At 42.8% G+C, this 23538-nt stretch overlaps 2 protein-coding genes across 3 annotated transcripts in view; one reads left to right on the top strand and one right to left on the bottom strand.

The window, feature by feature from the left end:
- Positions 1–272: 272 nt before the first annotated feature.
- On the bottom strand, positions 273–14345 carry LOC134663032 (cullin-4A). The gene is made up of 14 exons (XM_063519322.1): positions 13975–14345; positions 13760–13902; positions 12731–12951; positions 12153–12341; positions 11369–11515; positions 10452–10638; positions 8747–8939; positions 7586–7736; positions 6401–6551; positions 5035–5256; positions 2917–3024; positions 2342–2512; positions 1558–1710; positions 273–417 (listed from the first exon to the last, which is right to left on the bottom strand). The coding sequence occupies exons 1-14, from the start codon at positions 14207–14209 to the stop codon at positions 322–324; spliced, it is 2367 nt and encodes a 788-aa protein (XP_063375392.1). The 5' UTR covers positions 14210–14345; the 3' UTR covers positions 273–321.
- A 4824-nt stretch (positions 14346–19169) lies between these two features.
- LOC134663067 (neurogenic protein big brain) overlaps positions 19170–23538 on the top strand; it is a 158881-nt gene continuing 154512 nt past the window's right edge. Inside the window, exon 1 of one of the 2 annotated variants that reach the window (XM_063519382.1) lies at positions 19170–19918. In XM_063519382.1, the coding sequence (XP_063375452.1) occupies positions 19597–19918 (322 nt within the window). In that variant the 5' untranslated portion in view covers positions 19170–19596. The remainder of the gene's footprint in view (positions 19919–23538) is intronic. The other variant, XM_063519384.1, reaches the window with a different exon arrangement.

Below are 23538 nucleotides of genomic sequence, written 5' to 3'. Positions count from 1 at the left end.
TCACGTAATATCCCCGGCATAGACTAGGAATCCTCTAGACGGAGTTTAGAGCAATTATTTCATGAAACCGATGCTGCCAACAATACTGGGGTGCGGGGGACGAGGTGAGCGAGTCCCGTGCCGTGATTGGTCCGTTCAAAGACACGGACGTCACACAAAGACACTTTGACTCGAAAATGGAGTAAAACTACCGTATATTTGTGGCAGAGGGGGTAGCGGTACTGTATGCTCAGTCTGGAGGATTGTGAGAGGAGGTTGTCTGTGTATCCCCGGCCACCGTGCTTGTAAATAAATACTAATAAATAAGCGTGGTGTTGCGCGTTACGCGACGTAGTTGTACTGGTTGGGGTTGTCCTTGTCTCGCTCCATGTAGTCGCGGTCGATCAGCGACTCGATGCGCTTCTTCAGGTCCGCGGGCTGGAAACGAAAAGGGAATTGTAGATGGCGCTATAATACATTATATGAGATGAGAGAAAGATAGTAGACGGTCTTTAACGGAAACAGTATTTTGGATTCAACGGTGCCACGCCGTTCTGTTGCCAAAATAGTCTTTAGTTCTTAAGTTTATAAAATTATATGTATATTAGTCTATAAGGTATAATGTAATATGGGCCTTGTTGCCTGAATTAAAATTTAAAATAAATAATTGAGATCTAGTTGGACACGCCTCAAGAATACCTACACTGGTCAGAATGAGGTCATATACCTTGACGGGGAACTTGAGCTGGTTGTAGAGCTCGGAGATGAGCAGGTCTCATGTCTATGGCGTTTCTTACCTGTTAATTGACCTGTCCATCTAGTTCGACACGCCTCAATGGATACCTACACGGGTCAGAATGAGGTCATACCTTGACGGGGAACTTGAGCTGGTTGTAGAGCTCGGAGATGATCAGGTTTCATGTCCATGGCGTTTCTTACTTGTTAATTGACCTGTGCATCTAGTAGCACACGCCTCAATGGATACCTACACGGGTCAGAATGAGGTCATACCTTGACGGGGAACTTGAGCTGGTTGTAGAGCTCGGAGATGAGCAGGTCTCATGTCTATGGCGTTTCTTACCTGTTAATTGACCTGTCCATCTAGTTCGACACGCCTCAATGGATACCTACACGGGTCAGAATGAGGTCATACCTTGACGGGGAACTTGAGCTGGTTGTAGAGCTCGGAGATGATCAGGTTTCATGTCCATGGCGTTTCTTACTTGTTAATTGACCTGTGCATCTAGTAGCACACGCCTCAATGGATACCTACACGGGTCAGAATGAGGTCATACCTTGACGGGGAACTTGAGCTGGTTATAGAGTTCGGAGATGAGCAGGTCTCATGTGCATGGCGTTTCTTACTTGTTAATTGACCTGTCCATCTAGTTGGACACGCCTCAAGAATACCTACAAGGGTCAGAATGAGGTCATACCTTGACGGGGAACTTGAGCTGGTTATAGAGTTCGGAGATGAGCAGGTCTCATGTGCATGGCGTTTCTTACTTGTTAATTGACCTGTCCATCTAGTTGGACACGCCTCAATGGATACCTACACGGGTCAGAATGAGGTCATACCTTGACGGGGAACTTAAGTTGGTTGTAGAGCTCGGAGATGAGCAGGTTGTGCGAGAGCGCCTTGCGCATCTTCATGACGCGCACGATGGCCGCGTCGATCTGGTACTGCCGGTCCTGGAACACGCGCTCTTCTGTCGCCTTCTGCTCTTCGCTCTGCGGGTTGGAAAGGTTCAAGGTTTATATTCGTCTCATCCTTTTGACATAGAAACGAAAGAGATGCTGAATATTTGAAAAAGAAATTTAAAGCTACTGTGGTTTTGTGATAGTTTGTCTGTGACTTGTCGAAAGCTTTTGATTGTGTGGAATATCAATATTATAATACCTGAGGAGCTATTTATGTTTCTTTTTTTCAGAAGACAATGTCACAGCTCTCACTCTTCATTAAAGTTCTCAGACACAAAACAAATATTGTAATCTATAAGGAAACGCAACCTAGAGCAACTGATGTAAGGCAAGGTGTTCCTCAGGGATCCATTTTAGGTCCGTTTCTTTTCGTATTATATAAAACGATCTTTACATATTTTAAAGTCAGATCGCGGTCGCTTTCGTAAAAACAGTGTCTGCGTCAATTCTGGGGGTTGCCGAGCGGAATCCAGCCCTAGTAGCACGATCGCATTTTTATCGTTTATCACCATGCCTGTCACGTTCTAACAAGTATATAAGTGCGAAAGTGACGGGCATAGTGATAGTCGATAAAAATGGAACCGTGCTGAGCCCGCAGGTTCCGTGAGCCGTGGTTAAAATGGGCGAACATTGCTAGAAAGATGATGGATATGTTACTCACAGTCTCCTTCATCTGTATCTGGTTGATCTTGATGCGGAACAGCTTGTTGGTGAAGTCGTTGTTGAAGGCGAAGTGGTCGTTGTCTTTAACCTCCCGGCCGCGCGGCGCCTTGCTCAGCACGCGCGCCTTCCCGCACGCTAGGGACTGTAACGTCCGACGGAGCTCGCCTTCCTGGTAATGGGAATAATGGCAGCATTTAACGCGTTAACACATTCACTGCCAGACAAAAAACGGCGCACTACCCCAGAAACCAGTCGCCTATAGCTGCGTATAAAACAACCCGCCTAGCGGTTGTCCGGCATCTGAGCAAAGTTCACCAGGTGGGTTCTTGGCAGTGAATGTGTTAATGCGGACTGATAGGGAGCGTGCATGAGCTATAGAGAGCAGCACAGAAGAATGTTTTTATTTTTCCATTACTGCCACTACTTTTCCCCGCCAAAGACGTCAATTGTAGCTGCGCTACGGCCCAATATCAACCCTCGTACATTCCGAAGGTTGACGATGCCTCGCCGCACACGATAGGCGGTTAAATTCAAAGGGTTAAACCCTTATAAACTGCCAGGTAGGTACTATACCTCAATATTTGTAGCCGCCTTGATTTCTTCGAAAGATAAGTTGTCACCTTCATTGAAGAGTAGCAACACTAGAGCTTGGAACAGCGATACTTGTAATTCTTTGTTACCCTGCAAACAACAAACAAAATGTGAATATCCTTTTATACAATAATTAAAAATAAGACAGTAAAAATATCCAGGGAACATAATGTCTTCCGAATTAGCCGGTCGTCGCAACCATATGCGACGTCAGCGTATCTAATAAATTAATAATCTGACGCGTCATGCGTCACTTTCGCACTTGTTAAATCGTGACATATGATAAAGTGGCGGCCATGTTGACTGATCTTTTAACGCATTCACTGCCAGCGCTCTGTCCGCATTCGCTTTTCACTACATACGTTTTATCCCATGTTATCGGCTACGCTTGAATCAGAATCAAGTATTTTATTCGTGATAAACTTAAAACTAAAATTACATACAAGAGTATAACTAAAAACTATAAATATTCAAAAACTTGGTAAGCGTTAAAGTTTACCACGAAATGGGCTCGCCTCAGCATAATACTGACCCGAAAGTCAGCGCTGATCTTCCGGCGAGACCATTTGTGGGTCACGATCGCAGCCGTACGACACGGCCCTATCATAAGCTGAACGCAGCCTTTGCAGCAGTGACGGGCGCCATCTTGTCTACTGTCTGTGGCAGCAGCAGTAGCTGAGAATGACATTTGATTGACAATGACAAAAATGGCCGTGCCGTACAACGCGATAAAAATATTTTTAACTTTCATTCGTATTCGTATTTCGTGCTTGTAGCACTGAATGTGTTAAACAGAAACCCTACCTGTGCGAAGTGTGCTCTGAGCACACAGTGCCCCAGCATGGGCTGCCACGTGAGCTTGCGGCCCGAGTGCTTGCCGAGGTAGAACTTGGTGAAGTGGTCCTGCTGGCGCGTCAGCGCGGCGGGCAGCCGCGCCTCCGCCGTGCCGTATGTGGGCCAGAAGCCCATGGTCAGGATGTACACGGACAGCTCTAGGCCGCTGTTGTCGGGTGTGCCTACCTGTGCGAAGTGCGCTCTGAGCACACAGTGCCCCAGCATGGGCTGCCACGTGAGCTTGCGGCCCGAGTGCTTGCCGAGGTAGAACTTGGTGAAGTGGTCCTGCTGGCGCGTCAGCGCGGCGGGCAGCCGCGCCTCCGCCGTGCCGTATGTGGGCCAGAAGCCCATGGTCAGGATGTACACGGACAGCTCTAGGCCGCTGTTGTCGGGTGTGCCTACCTGTGCGAAGTGCGCTCTGAGCACACAGTGTCCCAGCATGGGCTGCCACGTGAGCTTGCGGCCCGAGTGCTTGCCGAGGTAGAACTTGGTGAAGTGGTCCTGCTGGCGCGTCAGCGCGGCGGGCAGCCGCGCCTCCGCCGTGCCGTATGTGGGCCAGAAGCCCATGGTCAGGATGTACACGGACAGCTCTAGGCCGCTGTTGTCGGGTGTGCCTACCTGTGCGAAGTGCGCTCTGAGCACACAGTGTCCCAGCATGGGCTGCCACGTGAGCTTGCGGCCCGAGTGCTTGCCGAGGTAGAACTTGGTGAAGTGGTCCTGCTGGCGCGTCAGCGCGGCGGGCAGCCGCGCCTCCGCCGTGCCGTATGTGGGCCAGAAGCCCATGGTCAGGATGTACACGGACAGCTCTAGGCCGCTGTTGTCGGGTGTGCCTACCTGTGCGAAGTGCGCTCTGAGCACACAGTGTCCCAGCATGGGCTGCCACGTGAGCTTGCGGCCCGAGTGCTTGCCGAGGTAGAACTTGGTGAAGTGGTCCTGCTGGCGCGTCAGCGCGGCGGGCAGCCGCGCCTCCGCCGTGCCGTATGTGGGCCAGAAGCCCATGGTCAGGATGTACACGGACAGCTCTAGGCCGCTGTTGTCGGGTGTGCCTACCTGTGCGAAGTGCGCTCTGAGCACACAGTGTCCCAGCATGGGCTGCCACGTGAGCTTGCGGCCCGAGTGCTTGCCGAGGTAGAACTTGGTGAAGTGGTCCTGCTGGCGCGTCAGCGCGGCGGGCAGCCGCGCCTCCGCCGTGCCGTATGTGGGCCAGAAGCCCATGGTCAGGATGTACACGGACAGCTCTAGGCCGCTGTTGTCGGGTGTGCCTACCTGTGCGAAGTGCGCTCTGAGCACACAGTGTCCCAGCATGGGCTGCCACGTGAGCTTGCGGCCCGAGTGCTTGCCGAGGTAGAACTTGGTGAAGTGGTCCTGCTGGCGCGTCAGCGCGGCGGGCAGCCGCGCCTCCGCCGTGCCGTATGTGGGCCAGAAGCCCATGGTCAGGATGTACACGGACAGCTCCAGGCCGCTGTTGTCGGGTGTGCCCGCTAGGTGCTACAATACGGATGATGACACATGTTGAATTTAAAAAAAAAAAAAACGTTTGTTTAGAGATCTTTCTTATAACTAATTACATATATTCTTCTGCCAAACCACAGAGTGGTTTGTTGGCAGACGAGGCTCCTTTATGTATTTGCAAGCTAGGTAGTTGATAGGTAACTTAAACTTAGGTATCTACTTAACCCTTTACCTCATGCGCAGCCCTATATAGCAACTATTAAAGTTCATTTTTAAACTAATACTTTTTATTTATGACATGAAGTAAGGGGTTAACTCTATATTCTTAGCGTACAGTAAAAGAAAATCAAAATAAAATTAAAATGTAACGTATTATTGACTTTGTATTTTGTTTAATAAAAAATTACTTAGTTTCTTTTTAAATGTTTGTTTTGTCATCCTTGTGGTCTTTATAATAGCCGAGACGAGCCGCGAGCCGCGCCACGAGACGCGAGTGTAAGCGGTGGGCTCGCGGCTCGTCTCGTGGCTCGCAAGCTCGTCGAGCTAATATAATTTAAACACTAACGGCACGGCATAAGGTTTATAACCGAATGAAAAGCCGAACGTGAGTGTAAGCGGTGGACTCGCGTCTCGTGGCGCGGCTCGCGGCTCGTCTCGTGGCTCACGCGAGAGTCTAAATCAGCTATAACAATATCTAGTAAAATAGATAGCAAATGAGCAATTTATCACATGTGTGGATATTCAAATAATATATGGAAATTTTACAAATATACAGGACCTGAAAGTTTCAAAATTTAAGTTTTTTCTTATCTTCCAAAAAGTAAATAAGTAAGGATACCATTCGATTCCTTATATTTTATACAAAAAAAGATTGTATAGCAACTATATACATAAACGCAATATTTCACCGACAAAAACGCAAATTTCTTGTTTTGTCCATACTTCAAAATGGGCTCTATATGAGAGTGACGTCACGTTCACATATATTTGTTAGGACCGTTTCGCGAGTGAAGTACGGCTGTCGTTAACCCCGGGTTAGTGGAATAGTGCAAATGGCCCTAACAACGATAACTAACGATATTCCATTCTAAATTTAAAACCTTAACGTCGTTTCGAAGCTAGATCCCAGGACATAATCCAGGATGTAGCCGTTACACTAAAAAGACTTGATTATACTAACCTGTTTATAAGTAATATTGATGTCTTTGGAGAGCTCCATATCTTTGAACATGCCCTCCAACTTGCAGGTGAATCCGCCGCCACACTCCTGCTTCAGTTTGCTCAGCATCGACTTCTCGGCGTCCACTGAAGCTGATTTACCAACCAACAACCTGTAATAATTACATAATTTTAGAGCATGGCAATATTATGCAGATGTGTTAGCTGATTGATCTAGATGGCGGTGTATGGCACTATATATTCTGTGGAAAATTGTGTTCAACCTCCGTACTTGTGTTCAAGACCAGAGGCACTAGAAGATAAATTCTGTCAAAGTCAAGAGAGAGTATTTAATGAAAGACCTCTCAAAACCCTGAAAAAAGACATAAGATCTGATTATGGCTAGAACAGCCAATTGCAGATAAAATGAGAGAAAAATATAAACCTCCGTGGCATCCCCGCTGCCTGCCTGTAGTTTCTCGTCCATTGCCACTCCACCACACCGCTTTGAATCTCAGTTGGTTGGCACCGGGATGACAGAGTGTTGATTTGCATGATATTTAGTACCTAACTGCAATGTTACTAACCTCTTGGCCATGTCCATCTTGTAGAACGCCTCGAACACATCCTTGCCGTGGATGAACCGGAACAGCACCATGATCTTGTCCAACAGCCTCTCTAGTCTCTCCTCCGTCGCTTCCTTGTTGCCTGCGTGTGGTTACAGCAGTGGTACTAACATCTTGGCCAGGTCCTTCTTGTAGAACGCCTCGAACACATCCTTGCCGTGGATGAACCGGAAAAGCCATGGTGCTTTTGTGTGGGATCATGGGATCTTCCCCACAGCCTCTCTAGTCTCTCCTCCGTCGCTTCCTTGTTGCCTGCGTGTGGTTTCAGTACTAGTACTAACCTCTTGGCCAGGTCCTTCTTGTAGAACGCCTCGAACACATCCTTGCCGTGGATGAACCGGAACAGCACCATGATCTTGTCCAACAGCCTCTCTAGTCGCTCCTCCGTCGCTCCCTTGTTGCTTGCGTGTGGTTTCAGTAGTAGTACTAACCTCTTGGCCAGGTCCTTCTTGTAGAACGCCTCGAACACATCCTTGCCGTGGATGTACCGGAACAGCACCATGATCTTACCCAACAGCCTCTCTAGTCTCTCCTCCGTCGCTTCCTTGTTGCCTGCGTGTGGTTACAGCAGTGGTACTAACCTCTTGGCCAGGTCCTTCTTGTAGAACGCCTCGAACACATCCTTGCCGTGGATGAACCGGAACAGCACCATGATCTTGTCCAGCAGCCTCTCTAGTTCCTCTTCCGTCGCTTCCTTGTTGCCCGCGCGCAGTTTCACGTCCACGAATTTGGCTGGACGAAGAAAATAGTATTATTATTATTAGAGCTTGTAGAGGATATAAGCAGGGTTCATTCTACTCTATACCAATGATATTATGTAACTATTCGCTTCCATTCATATTTGTCATGCTCATTGTTAAACATGAGCTTGTCTTTCTTCTTCGGTGAGTGGGAGCTCGGTAGCACGTTAGAAAATGAAAAACCGGTCAATTGCGAGTAGGACTCGCGTTCCAAGGGTTCCGTACATTACCCAATTTTTAATAACGTATATTTTTATGTGGAACGTGAATGAAATATCTTTAAAAAACCCGTAGGGGTCGGATCAAACACTAAGTAATTAAGTCCGACTCACGCGTGCTGCACATTTCGAATAGGTTTTCCTGTCATCTATAGCAGTGTTTTTCAAACTTTATGGTGTCACGGCCCTTTATGACCACTAAAATTTTTCAGCGACCCTCAAACCCCGTTTGTACGTTTTTCTATCTAGTACCTACCTATAACAAATTTGGAACCACAGACTAGTGTTTGGAACGCACCTTTCTATCATTCATTCAGTTACATGTTACATATATTATGTTCGTTTTGGCTGAATATCCCTATCCAGCAAAAGAAGCCCTTAAAGTTTAGATACTTTTGCTCCCATTTGCTACTTCATATTTATGCGAGCTGACGTTTTCATCAATGGTCGATATCAAAACCAAAAAAAGGAATAGATTTAATTTGGAAAATTTGATTTAATCGTCTTCGTGTCGCGGCAGGAACCGCGGTTTGACAAATTAGTCAAAATGAAACAAGCTCATTCTTCACACTAAATACAGTTAAACCATTACTTTTAAAATACAGTTTACCTATCTAATAATGATTTGTTTTATTAATATGTACATTAACGACCTTTAAAATTTAAACTTTAAATTTTAAAGGATGTTATGGTCGGACAGACAGACGCGCAAGTGATCCTATAGGGGTTCCGTTGTTTTCCTTTGGAGGTACGAGACCCTAAAAATGTAAGTATGTTTAAGTACCAATAAGTTCAGCGGGCTTGTTCTGGCGCTGGTTGATGAAGAACTCGAAGGCCTCCCGCATGGAGTAGAGGAACTTGTCGTTCCGCAGGAAGCACGAGGCCACCACGTGGTCCAGCTGCTCCTTGAAGTCCAGCAGCTCGCCCACCATGCTCTTGTCACGCTCCGGCTCGATCACTATCGTGCGACCTTTTTTCTAAAAAAAAAACAGACCTTTTCATCAGCCTAAATGTGAAATTGTTAGATAGATAGATGATAGATGATTTATTTCATGAAAGACAATTACATAATAAGTTTGCATTGATGTCAAAAATATAAGAATTTCTATCATGATCGTCAAAATAAAAATAAAAATTAAAAATGAAAATAATAATAATACTAATGAAATGAAATTATAGCTCCAATAAGGTTAGGTAAGTTAGTCGCAAGCAAGTGGGCCATTTTATTTAAAGTTGTCCCCTACACTTTTTGTTTAATTTAGGGATGTAACGATACCGATACCGATACGATATATCGGCCGATATAATCGGCAGGCCGATATATCGGCATCGCCGATTTAAATACACCCGATATCGTAACAAAATGTAAACAACCCACAGTAAGGTATTTTAATGGGCAAGAATATTCTTCAACTCAGTTTTAACTTGATTTGTCAAAACTTACGTAAGTTTTACTCCGATATATAACTTACTCAACGTAACAGTGAAGCTGCTATAATCGTGCTATTTTCCTAATAGGAATATATTTTTCTTAATTTTTATTTTTCAGTTTTTCACACTTTTTAAAATCGAGTGTCTATTAAACATAAGTATGGTTTATGCATATAAAGGATATAATTCTTTTATTAACTAACTACCAGGCTATCGATATCGGTATCGGTATCGCCGATTATTTACTTTAAATATCGGTATCGGTATCGTATCGGCAAAATCATGTATCGTTACATCCCTAGTTTAATTTGTGAATTTCTAGGTATGTTATTTCTACTCAGAATCACGAGCTCTTTCTATCCTAATAGGAGAAAAAAAGTGTCCCAGGGTTTTTATTTCCATTCCGTTACCATTTTTCACAGACTGTATGGCGGTCACGAAAGATCGAAAATGTATGGAAATTTTGGGACACTTTTTTTCTCCTATTAGGATCTAAAGAGCTCGTGATTATGAGTAGAAATAACATAAAACATCCCAAATTTTTTAAAAAAGTGTAGGGAACAACTTTAAATAAAATGGCCCAAGAATAAAAAAGATATTATAGTGTGTCAAAGGACTGTCTCATTTCAAACATAGACAGAGAGAATCATACTATCTTTGTCTTACACTAGTACTAGTACCCAAAAGAAAAATGAGTAGTTTTTTTGTCATACAGTAAATATACTGTCAAATTGGTTTGACCAACTATATTAATGTGTCGCGCGTCTGTATTTCACGAATAATATATTTGAAGCAATGGGGTCGGCCGGTCGAAGTATTCAGCAGATGGCGCTATCATAGCTTGCCCTATCTATCCCTAGAATTGTGTCAAATTTTTGTTTTGTTAATGCCCTGGATGCCAGCCCTTTAAGCCAAATCTCATAGGAAAAAGGGGCAAGCTATGATCGCGCCATCTATGCAAACCTTTGACAGTTGCCAACCCCGTTGTAGTTCTTTTTATGTATATAATTAAAAATAGAAAGTAAGGTACTTAAACAACTAAAAAAATGGTCACCAACCTTAATATAAGCATTGAAATGGCTACAGAGCTCATTCAAGCCGTCTTTAACTCGGCTGAATAGATTATACAGGGTGGTAAGGTCGGAGTGCCTTGGACCGTCCATGAGATCCTCCAGGCCTTTGCTGAGGATAGCGGTTAAGTGTTCGCTGAGCAGCATACGTTCTATCGTGTGTATTAGTTGCCATCTGAAAAATTAACAATATAATATGTTTCTTGCATGGGGTACTTTTTAGGTTTAGAGATTCTTTATTACTCATAAGAACAAAAATGTTAAAAGTTCACTAAAAATCAGCTAAAATATATTAGATTTTCTTAAAATTTACATATAATCAGCATGATCGCTAGAGGTTTATATTACATTGTTATATATCGTCAATAAATGTGTATTTTGTTTTTGTCTTCGCCTACTTTACTATATAATTCAATGCGGCTCGTGAACCTGTCACTTGCGACCCGCGAGCCTCTCTGGCTATTTTGTATGTAATATAACAAACGACAATGTCTGATAAAGTCATAAATATTCTATAGCTATAATATGGTGTTAATATAGTCTGTAGCTATAATATGGTGTTAATATAGTCTGTAGCTATAATATAGTGTTAATTAGTTTGTAATATTTCCGCTAAATTGTAAAACATGCTGTGTACACTTGTTTTGGATCTCGTGCTAGATTTAAGCCATAATGTACAATTGTATTACCCATGATATTGTACGATGTCTGTTTAGTGTACCTAATAAAGTAAAAATAAAATAAAAATAAATATTAACAAAGTACGGCCCGCGTCAACTTCGTTAACTATGAGGCCCTTGGCTGCTAAAAGGTTGCCGATCGCTGTATGCCAACCGTTTCCGGCCGGTAGTCCCTGCACTACATCTACATATAGGCTACTATATTACTTATTCTATAATACTCACTTGGTAGAGGGGTCCAAATAGTGTAACAACCGTTCGTTCTCCTCCCGCAGTCGTTTTTCCACGTGCGCTAAGTACGAGGGTACGGCCAGCTCTCGCACAAGACGTTGGCCTTCTGCGGCGTATAGACGCTCTGTGGCTTGGAGGAACCTGAAACAAAGAGAAGGTGAAAAGCCAGGAAAAAAACGGTAATTACACTGTAACTATGGCACGAAACTTGCGACGGGAGATATCGGAAAAAGTTGTCATGTTGTTTTTTTATCCTAGATGATGACATCTCAATTGCCCCATTTATCCAATTTATAATTTTTTGTTGAAAATCGGTACATACGTAGAACTATTGTTCTGAGCTGATATGACTGTAATTTCAGTATCTGAGATATAAAAACACAGCTTAATAAGGACTTCGACATCTACAAAAGACTCGGGTCTCTAATAAGTTTTGTCTCTAGTCTAAAAAAACTGGTTCTTGACCAACACTGTAAAGGGGCCCACTGATTAACACTCTGCCGGACGGTATCGGCCTGTCAGTTAGAACAAAAAGTTGACAGTTCTGAACAACTGACAGGCCTATACCGTTCGGCGGACTGTTAATCAGTGGGCCCCTTTAATTGCAATACAAAACCCTGACCGGCGCAAACAACCGCGAGTCTGGCAGGTGTAATTCTTCCGTATTGAACAAGTGAAATATGTATGTAAGTATACTCAAAGTGATAAAATGTTATTGTGTGACATTTCCAAAATTTTTGCGTTACTGGTCACTGTCCACATAAATTCATCAACTCACTTGTGTTCGAACGCGTCCTGGTATATCTGCAGGTCTGACAGCATCCGCAGCAGACTCTTGAGCAGCGAGATGTCCACTGCATCACCACCTCGCTCGCGCTCGATCAGCAACAACAGGCCGTCGACTGTGCGAGTTTGTATCAGTGTGTTCATTGCGATGTGGTGACGGAATAGGTCTAGACCCATGTCCCTAGAAATAAATAAAATATAGACGTGGATATTTTTACAGGAAAGTTTAAAAAAACAAGCCATAATTAACAGTGGTCTCTACACTAGGTGTAAAATGTCGTTTGATTCATGCTTGACCAATGCCGAGGGGCGTAATGGCCACTGTTGAAGACTTGTAGAATTGTAACTTTTAGCTTTATAAAAAGCAACATTATTGAAAAATAAATCAATTGTTTAACAGACTATTGCATTGTGCTACAGGCAGATTTCTGCACTCTACGACTAGCATCTGTCTGTCTTGCTAGAGGTCTATGCTAGTCCGTCCAACCTACACAGCTAGTACAGCTTTTCAAAAATTGTAAAATCGTGACACCATTGTGCCCATTACACTTTAACTTCATAAAATCTTACCAAATTGAATGTATACTAGGATTCTGCAAAACATAAGTTCTATCTAGATAAAGGAAGATACTCCGGATCATGATCATCTGTCGGCAATGCGCCCGCCAGCAGTCATCCATGCGCTTGAGGAACACCTGTCGGTCCATGCTCTCAGAAAGGAACTGTTCAATGTTTGCTTTCACATGAGCTTCTACTAGGTTTGTTAGGTTTACATATAGTTGGGATGCCATCTGAAAAAGAGACTGGTTAAATACAGATGCCAGAGGGATCACAGGAGCGTCCTGACAGTACCTCACGCACAAGATAAATTACCCATCTTATTCAAACTATATTAATTAGAGAGGGACGGGTCTAGTCTCCTGGCCGAGATACTGTTGCGGCGCTCTTGTGCTAAGCCTATTAAGGTTGAATTTAAAGGCTGACACCAGAGTAATAAATTATTGTAAGAACAAAACAATTTAAAAGTAATTTATATCAGAAAAATGCAAGTACAAAGTAGCATTTTGCGTAACTTTTGTACTTTATTAAATTTGCTTTTGATGAAGTTAAATGTTCCTTTGATCAAAATTACATTTAACAAGCTGGTAAACCAGAAATATAAGTATAATTAAATATAATTACAACTGCATACAACAGCACTGTTTGCACACAAATGGGTACCTACTTTTGGTCAGTAGTCTAAGGAGAGAAAACCAAAGACAAATTAATTAAGAACTAAACCTATCAACCTAACCTTACTAACCTTATCAACAGCTGTTTTGCTTTTTAACAACACAATTATCATTAGGAATATTTTATAACTGAAAAATCTTATGAAAACAAAGAAACGAAAGTTATAACTAGCTCATTTAGCACAGACTTAGCCGCAACAAAGTGGGGAAGTGTCAACATAAATTTCAAATGTGAAAAATATGATGTTTAGAGTGCAATTTCCACACTTTGTCACATCAAAATCAAGGCAAAGTTAGCTTAGGCGGACTTTAACTTCCGCAACCATGCGATTTTTTTTGCGTATTTTGATAAAGTGACGTGTTTAACCTTGTGGCTGCACATATTCTCCACCGCCTGGTACAGCTCCTCCAGCGAGTAGGCGATGGCCGTCGACGTCTGGATCGCCACCACTGCCTCCCGCAGCTTGCCCCATGTCGTCTCCTGGTAGTTCTCCGGCAACTTTGGCTTGCCTGCAACAATAACGCACTAATATAACCCACAACTCATAGGTTAGAAATCAAGAACCTAGAGAGTAAACACACTTTTAAAATTCTTAATTATCAACTTCTTCGTCGTCGCTCCGGGCTTGGACTGCATAGTTGGCAACGTCGTCTTAACGGCTCCATTGGAATTCGTAGTCAACATGGAAAAGTTCGATTTCTTTTCACTAGCACTCATATCGTCTGTTTTAGAACACAGGTCGCTGTTATGTGTACGTTTTCTACCCTGATTTCCACCTTCTTCTGCCAAAACTGTTATTTTAGCTGATTGCGACATAAAGCATGATAGGGCCGCAGCCTGAACACTATTTTAGTACGCTTAATAATAATTATCTACAAAATACAAATAAAAATAGAAGCATTCAGTCAATCGTTTACTACAATCACACCACCATTACGATAGTTTAATTTTCATTGTAATCGCGAGAGGTCGCGACAGTCGCGACACATCAAAGATATTCCTACGTCACATTTTACGTTCCGTTTGACGCTATATTGTGTCTAATGAAAATAACCATAAAATAACGGAATTAATGACACGTTTATTTATTTATTTATTAAGTTACAAAAAGCTTTAACTAGTTCTTTGTTTATTAAACTTGTTGATATTCATTTCCATATCGTCTTTTCGTAAACAATTTGAACATTATAATGCAAGTTTTTGTATTTTAAGCAGTGCAACATGTTGACTACGGAACGTAATAGACGCGGAATAAAGTAAAAATAACAAATGTCAAAAGTTCACCTTGATACCATAAATACTACCATCTATGCCTTGATACCTATTAAAGTCTAGCTCTAGACTTTTTAAAACAAACTACCCAAAAAGGTCGCTAATAATTAATGATGACGTAATGACTGGTTGATAACTATAGCTGGTCAAGCAAATCTTGTTAATAAAAACGGCGCGAAATTCAAATTTTGTATGGGACGAAATCCTTTCGCGCTTACATTTTTCAAATTTGCCGCCTTTCTACTGACAAGATCTGCTTGACCAAGTATATGATTGACATGAACCTAGTATTTTAACTGGACCAGACATGAAGGGTGGGGGGAAATGACCGAACGGAACAGTCTTATGTATCTTTCAGTAGGTGTAACAGCGAAAGAGCTATTCTTGATTGTCCTTGTCACAGTTTCACATTTTTTTTATTCCCCACCATAAATTGGTATGGATTATGGTGGGCAACAAATAAATTCGACCAATCATAGTGTCGCATTGCGTATATTTTGTCCCTCACGGAGGCACGCGTATTCGCGTATACCACTTCTAATGGATAATCGACAACATGTCACATTCAATGTCACGACATAATTATCTAAGTACATCATACATGTTAACCACATATTCAATAAAAGAAATTGGGCAAAAGACCCCACGAAATACACATTTTTGCCACGTTGAGCGCGATCATCGAGCGAAGTTGTTCCACGCATTTCACACCACACCATAGAGTCCATAGACGAATACAATCTTCGCACATAGGTAAAACTGGATCTGGTAAGCAAAAACTGCGCACCAAAGCACCGGCTTCCTAAATACCATGCCCGGTAGGTACTTACCTATAAACTGCTGTTGCTGTTACACCTCTTAAGTAGATCTAAAATAAGTAGACTATGCGCTTTAGAAGTTTGGTACCTAATTTATAGTTTTGTACACATGATCACGAACATTCATTTTGGGTTGTTGGGCACTCAATGGTCCTCTGCACAATCCTCTGCAGCGGTCGCGGTCGCGGCACGCGCACCTCAAAAGAGTTAAAGTGCACGTAGTGGCCTGATCGAAGCTGGACCACCCTCAGCGTGTATACTATAATGAGTTGTGTTCTCGGGCCAGAGGGCCTACCGCGAACCACGTTCGACGTGTTGTCTCCCTGTCTCACTTACGTACAAATTTACAAGTGCGACAGAGAGGCAATACGTCGAACGTGGTTCGCGGTAGGCCCTCAGTCCATATTTAAAGTCGCGCTAGATGTATGGAGTCGCGCGCGAGAACGCAACTTATGCTAGCAGGTCTGGTGTAGGTACATACTCCACCACTTCAGCAGCCGTAATGTCCCCCACCCCCCACCTTTTGCCACGAGTCTCACTATGGGAACATTGGGAACGGCCGGTGAAATAGGTAAGCTAAAAGTAGATGGCGCTCTTCTATGCTAGGTTAAATTACGATACCTTTTCTCTGCAGCTGACTGTACATGATGTTGCTCCCGTTACAGGCAGCATACTGTGTCCGACGGTTTCCTTACCTACTATGTATTGAGAATCTTTATGTAGCAGGTAACAAATGCCACGCTTTGCCAACCGCGTAATAACTTATTAGGTAGGTACTTACTCAATTAGGTATAAAAAGCGGCCAAGTGCGAGTCGGACTCGCCCATGAGGGGTTCCGTATTTAGGCGATTTATGACGTATTAAAAAAAACTACTTACTAGATCTCGTTCAAACCAATTTTCGGTGGAAGTTTACACGGTAATGTACATCATATATTTTTTTTAGTTTTATCATTCTGTTATTTTAGAAGTTACAGGAGGGGGGGGGGGGGGACACACATTTTACCACTTTGGAAGTGTCTCTCGCGCAAACTATTCAGTTTAGAAAAAAATGATATTAGAAACCTCAATATCATTTTTGAAGACCTATCCATAGATACCCCACACGTATAGGTTTGATGAAAAAAAAATTTTGAGTTTCAGTTCTAAGTATAGGGAACCCCAAAAATTTATTGTTTTTTTTTTCTATTTTTGTGTGAAAATCTTAATGCGGTTCACAGAATACATCTACTTACCAAGTTTCAACAGTATAGTTCTTATAGTTTCGGAGAAAAGTGACTGTGACATACACGGACAGACGGACAGACAGACAGACATGACGAATCTATAAGGGTTCCGTTTTTTGCCATTTGGCTACGGAACCCTAATAATAAAGAAACGTTGAGCCCATGGGCGTACGGCGTACCCAGCATTTTGTGAGGGGTAGGGCATTTTTTAAGGGGTGAGGGAGTCTGAGTACGTTGTAACAAGGTACTTTACTCTTTGCAAGGTACGGTTGAAACAGCTCGAATATTTACGAAACTATCTACAGGAGAAAGGGGTCAAGGGGAAAGAGATGCGGGAGATAATGGTGCGTGCCTGTTTGCAGTCCGTCCGAGGGTAGTCTGTCTCCGCCAGGGTCGGGGACGCGGGCGGATAACTTCGTTCGGAGATCGCAAAGAAGTGAGGGCCTACCGCGAACCACGTTCGACGTGTTACGTGTTAGCTCCCTGTCACACTTACGTACAAGTGCGACAGAGAGGCGAGAGGCAACACGTCGAACGTGGTTCGCGGTTAGGCGCTCTGGACTTGATCTCTGCGGATGCGCGCTCGATTTATCGGTGGTCTCATGGTGGTTTTCGGGGGCAAAAAAATCGATCTAGCTATTAGGTCTTATCTCTGGGAAAATGCACATTTTTGAGTTTTTAAATATGTTTTCCGAGCAAAGCTCGGTCTCCCAGATATTTACATTAATTGTGCCTAACAACTGTTAGCTTCTGGTCAGGGACCAGGGTGGGGCGACAGCCCCACCTTTTTTTTAACGTGAAGTAATGCATGTAGGCATTCCGCCTAGCCGGGAACTAGGACGGATATGTCGGACTCGTGGCCAAGGGGCCAAATACCGACTAAACCCTCTACGGTATGCCCGTCTCGCAGCAATGGGGGCGGTGAAAACGGGATCACAGAGCACTCCACCGCGAACACCGCCTGCTGCCGACAGCCGAAGCTGTCCCCTCCTTGGACCCGAAGGCCCTGGAGCCGAAGCTCCCCCTCTCGAAGGTAGTATGCAGGGCGACACCACACACTGGTCCCTCATGACAACCTCCACGCCGGGAGGAGATGGAAAAACCCCGGGTTCCACCCCCCGGCCGTCATCATAGGCCCTCTGCCTAGACAGTTACGGGGACCGCAGTTTTATACATGTCAGCGGCATTCCTGTGCCCTCACGCACCCGAAGGCGCCCGCCGGCCCGAAGGCCCCATCCGCCACCGAAGCCGCCCGGGCCGAAGGCCCTCCTCCAGCACACACTCGGGTGAACTCTCCCTAATTGAGAGGACACCCTGTGTGGAACCCCCTCAACCCCCCCACGACAGGACATTGGCAGCACCGGTAAGGAATTACTTGGAAACCAAGAGATTACTTACCGTTGCCCCCGGGGCGCACCGTCCAAGAACCCTTACCTTTCCCCAGGATCAACTGATGAAGAGGAATGAGAAGGGACTCGGCGCTCTAGGTTTCCTGTCCGTAGCACCACAGCCCCACCTCTTTCCCCACCGTGCGTACGCCTATGGCTATTTATAGGCTCAAGTCACTTGAGCCTATAAATAGACAGGTACAGGTACCTACCTAACAATTACTCGGTACCTAAATCCTAATGTAATTCCTCACCTCAGAGTTTTGTTGCAAAAACTTTGACAATTAATTCTTATTTAAGCGTAGCCAGCGTAGGCACCTAACGTTTCATCAGACGCTATTGTTTGAATTTCAGCCATTGAAAACCATTTAACGTAAATGTTTCTTTGTCTTAAACTGGAAAGTCTAGAAATAGTCGTAACTTCCTTTGAGCGTAGGTGTAGGTACCTACCTAATACATTACATTCAGAGCATGTCTCATATTGACCGAGCGGGCTCGAAGCACGAGCGAAGCGTCTCCGTTTCTGCTTGGGCAAAAATTTGTATTTTGTATGTCCGGCTGTCAGGCTGTTCTCATCTACAGGATCTACAGGTCGCATTTCTCAACCAATTCCCGTGAATTTTTGTGAGAAAGTTCTATAATTAAGTAAATATATGGATTTTTTTCTCGATTCAAGTTTTAGAAAAAAATCTAAACGGTGGATTTTTACTCACGAGGTCTACAGCTTACAGGCTGCAGAGCTACTAGTACGTAGTTGAGACTGCTAGATGCTGGATACATTTTCATATTAAGTTCCGGACATTTTCCGAACACAACCCTTATTGGTTTCGAATGTTTCGATGCGGGGACGCCTCATGCAATTATCCTTCGGGAAATCAGGCGACCAGCGGCGTAAATGACGCAGTTAATGACCCATTTCGTTAATGGCACCGGCTATTACGTTTAGGTATTCGTGTACTGATTTTAGTCCTTTCATTAGAGCGCTATAGCTATTAAAACTACAAACTACCCCACCTTTTCCTATTAATTTTATTGATAAAAGCTAACAAAAAGCAAATGTTATTTTAAGTCAAAAAACTACCAGAAGGTCATTCACATTTCACAACGGCATCATATGCAAATGAAAAACAACCCGCAAACTTTGCTAACCTAAAACGCATGTTGTAATAATGGCTATCCAATTAACTAGCTATTGTGATACGAGTTGGTGATTTGATTACACCCCAGCAGGTCCGGGTGTAACAAGTGGAGCCCCCGCCATTGAACTCGTTCATTCAGCTTCACTCCGAAACCGGTCGCAGCGGCGTGAGGGCGTCCGTTGCCCGCCTACACGCGTTCGCGCGAAATTTAAGCATAAACGAAATAGAGCTTTGCCTTTTATTTTTTAGCGTCAGTGTTTGTTTTTTTATTAATATTTTATTCGGATTCCTGTTTGCGTGCCATGATAGGTTTATTATAATAGTTTAGTAGTATTTTAAAAAAGTGGATATATTGAGAAAAATGGGTGAGCAATCGTTAAATATGCCGGATGAGAGTATAGACCAGCATATAGTAACGTTGTTTGAGAAGTTGGAAGGTTTGAGGAAAGATGGTAACGAGGGACTGGCTGGAAGAGTGCCGGCTCGATTGGAAGTGAGGACTCTATCGCTGTGGAAGGCCGTGCTGGCGGAGTGCGCGGCCTCGTTCTTGTATGTGTTCATAGTGTGCGGGGCAGCTATGGGTGCTGGAGTCGGTGCTTCGGCCTCGGCGATCCTGCTGTCCACGGCCTTGGCCTCGGGATGTGCCATCGCCACGCTGACCCTGTGCTTTGTCAATATTTCTGGTAAGAGTTTTAAACTTAGGGCTGATTTAAACGGCGCGCGAACTCGTATGCGATTTTAGTTACATTGTGGACTGTTGGTTACGTCCAATTTAACCAACCGATCAAAACCCGCAAAGTAATGAAACTCGCATGCGAGTTCTCGCATCGTCTAAATGGGCCCTTAGAGTTAACCTTACAACTTCTACCCAAGCAATTTTTTTAACGCACGCAAATACATACCTAGAACAAGTTCTGAATTGGATGGAAATTTGATTTGTATAAAAAAAACGTTTCTTGTTGATCATTTACATCATAAGTCAGAAACACAAACGAAATCCAGGCAAAGAGAATAACAGCTATCATATGATGTCCGTGGATGTTCGTCCGACCGTCCGTAGGACCTACCAAATTTCATCTCAGACGGACAGTTACTGCATTCATTTAAAAGTATGATAGGTATTGTATATAGGTAGATTGGGATGTGCACTTTTCGCCTGAGTCTGGCACGAGTGTTGTGAATAATAGACAACATATAACTGACCTTAGTCAACACCCCAATTAAAGATTCAAAAACTTTTGTTTTAAATAACTGCAATTTTTTTCTATAACATGGAATCTGAATCACGTTGTATTCTTACAAATTTCCAAATCGATGTAAGACTCAATATACATAGTACCGAAATCTAAGCAGCTGACACCTGCCTACCTGGACCCTGCTTTCATATCACTATCAGTACGCACGATTTATCGACCTTATAATTATTGAAATAAGGTTTACACTGTAAACTGAACAAGGTTACACGTGTCTTCGGTGGTGCAAAGGCAATTGGCATCCCACGCAATGCACACGAAAGGTCATGCTGTGCAACTATCCCACGCAATTTACTCCTGCTCCTGCAGCTTGCCTTTATCAACGTCTATTTATAAAAATAATACGAATAAACCTCTGCCAACATGCACAAACTCAACTTTATATCGTAATAAATAAAGGTTACTTTTCAGTAACGGTAATTTAAAGTTGTTAATTACAACTTTTTAATAATTTGTAAATGGAAGACAAAGGAAAGCTTGTTACTTTAGCGATCTACGTCGGCCACAAAGCTATTAAAATAGACTCGCCGTTGCCTTACTGAGCTTGCGAGGAGCCTGGCAAAAAAACCTGACCACGTGCAGATACCTGCTTCTTTTTTTAGGGTTCCGTAGCCAAATGGCAAAAAACGGAATCGGTTTTTCATCAAACCCATACGTGTGGGGTATCTATGGATAGGTCTTCAAAAATGACATTGAGGTTTCTAATATCATTTTTTTCTAAACTGAATAGTTTGCGCGAGAGACACTTCCAAAATGGTAAAATGTGCCCCCCCCCCCTGTAACTTCTAAAATAAGAGAATGATAAAACTAAAAAAAATATATGATGTACATTACCATACTACAAACTTCCACCGAAAATTGGTTTGAACGAGATCTAGTAGTTTTTTTTTGGGGTTCCCCATACTTAGAACTGAAAGTCAAAAAAAATTTTTTCATCAAACCCATACGTGTGGGGTATCTATGGATAGGTCTTCAATAATTATATTGAGGTTTCTAATATCATTTTTTTCTAAACTGAATAGTTTGCGCGAGAGACACTTCCAAAGTGGTAAAATGTGTGTCCCCCCCTGTAACTTCTAAAATAAGAGAAAGATAAAACTAAAAAAAATATATGATGTACATTACCATGCAAACTTCCACCGAAAATTTGAACGAACGGTTTGAACGAGATCTAGTAAGTAGTTTTTTTAATACGTCATAAATCCCCTAAATACGGAACCCTTCATGGGCGAGTCCGACTCGCACCGGGCCGCTTTTTTTAAATTGGTGCAAGGTGCGACGCATTCGGCCGAGATAGAGTGACTTTCGGAGCAAAAATGTAATAACTCTCTATAAATTTCATACTCGTTTGGCTGTTGTATCTTTTAGGTAGAAATAGGGTTGCCTAGGGCCCTTACGCACTAGCGGTTAACCGCGGGGGCGGCTGGCCGCGCGGCCAGCCGCTTTTCCAATTTAATATGCAACCGCTTGTGATCGTACGCACTTAACCGCCACAAAATTTCAACCGCGGCGGTTGAATGGAGAGCTGCGGCCCGCTTCGCGGCTGGCCGCCACCTTGTCTATACGCACTGGCGGTTCAGGGTGCGGCGAGCCGCCGATGAGTTTGTAGCCGACGTATCCGTCCACTACAATATTATTTACCATGTAGATATAGAATAATTTATTAATAATTAAAAATAAATTACGTAATTTTTTTTTATAGTAAAGCAAGAAAATAACAGTTATTGTCTAGTAACTCGGACCCGATTGCCTAGCCATATTTTTTTTGCGTGTGATGGTATCGGGGTTGATTAAATATACCATCATGATTGAACAACCGAAATTGAATGTAATTTATTTAATATGAAAAAAGTCTGAACTATCTGTAAGATGACTATGAAGGCTTAAGGCCTAGGTCTAGTATAAAAGGTAACACTAAATTAAAAGCAGATCAAATTTATAGGTATTTATTACCAGCGATTCGGAGGGATGGACACTGTAAAGAGGAAGAACCGCCGAAGAAACTCCTTTAGTTTATTATTTTCTGTCTCTTTTCAAATAGAATTAACAAAGTTACTCACAACAAAACAAAATGTCTACTATAGTCCGTCAACCAAATCTTGTCAGTAGCAATGTAAAGCAAACTAAAGTAGGGCAACACTCAAAGAGCAGTATTGCGTTAAGAAAAGCAGCAATGTACATCGAACCAACAGATTTTTTTTTCCGCTGAGCGCGCCCTGCGTACGTCAATTCAAATTGTCACTCGCGGTTTATTGAAAAAAATTGAAACATGGACGGGCAATTTAAAAGCGATGTTAAAACAATGTTAATTAAAATGATGAACAAATTTGAAGATATCAAAAACAACTGCTTATATTCTCTTTGTTCCCTATCTATGTCTTCTAAGTTTACTAAAATAAAATCATATCAAAATGCAGATAATTAGATAGTGCATATATTTGTTATTTACAATATAATATGCCACTTGTTAATGTAAATTAGTGTACTGTTCTGGATGAATATGACATACCTGTGTAATTTTTTTGATTGGTATATATTGTACAATATACATATTAAAAATAAAACAACTGATATTTAGGTGTTTATTTAATTTAAAGGTAAATAAGATGAGGGTCACTTTTCGACTTGGTTGCGTTGTACACGTACATAAACCGCCATAGGTAAGTATTGTCTGAAAAGATACTACCTACTACGAACGCCTTATATTGGGCAAGATTTAATCCTGCAACAAACATGTATAGATTAGGTAGATATTGCGAAAGAACGGCGATATAATAATGGCTCTTAATACTGTTTAAAAGGTTTACCTTTGTAAATAGTCACAACTGATTGCTGAAAATATTTGACATGTGGGCCTATGGACGGTTTCCAGGACACAATTTATGGTCTTGTTGGATAGATTTAGGCATACGTTTTAATTTTATTTATGCCTTTTAACCCTAAAACAAAAAAACTGAACATAATCTTAAAAGTTCGAAAGAGTTCTTCCAATAGTTCCAATACTTGTCATAACCTCAATTTTTAGTAATGTTTACCATCAACGAGCATGA

Source organism: Cydia amplana, chromosome 4 (assembly GCF_948474715.1).
Source record: "Cydia amplana chromosome 4, ilCydAmpl1.1, whole genome shotgun sequence".
In the NCBI taxonomy this organism is placed as follows: domain Eukaryota; kingdom Metazoa; phylum Arthropoda; class Insecta; order Lepidoptera; family Tortricidae; genus Cydia; species Cydia amplana.
The sequence above is the reverse complement of the archived record's forward strand: the minus strand, read 5'-3'. Positions and strand labels throughout refer to the sequence as shown.

What these genes read in the sequence shown, in the direction of transcription:
- LOC134663032 (XM_063519322.1), bottom strand. Translation starts at nt 14,209, where the DNA reads ATGTCGCAATCAGCTAAAATAACAGTTTTGGCAGAAGAAGGTGGAAAT. An exon ending in TCAGAGCGCACTTCGCACAG is followed by an intron (nt 3,025 to 5,034) that starts GTAGGCACACCC and finishes TGTTGTTTGCAG; the next exon opens with GGTAACAAAGAATTACAAGT. An exon ending in AGATACAGATGAAGGAGACT is followed by an intron (nt 1,711 to 2,341) that starts GTGAGTAACATA and finishes TCCAACCCGCAG; the next exon opens with AGCGAAGAGCAGAAGGCGAC.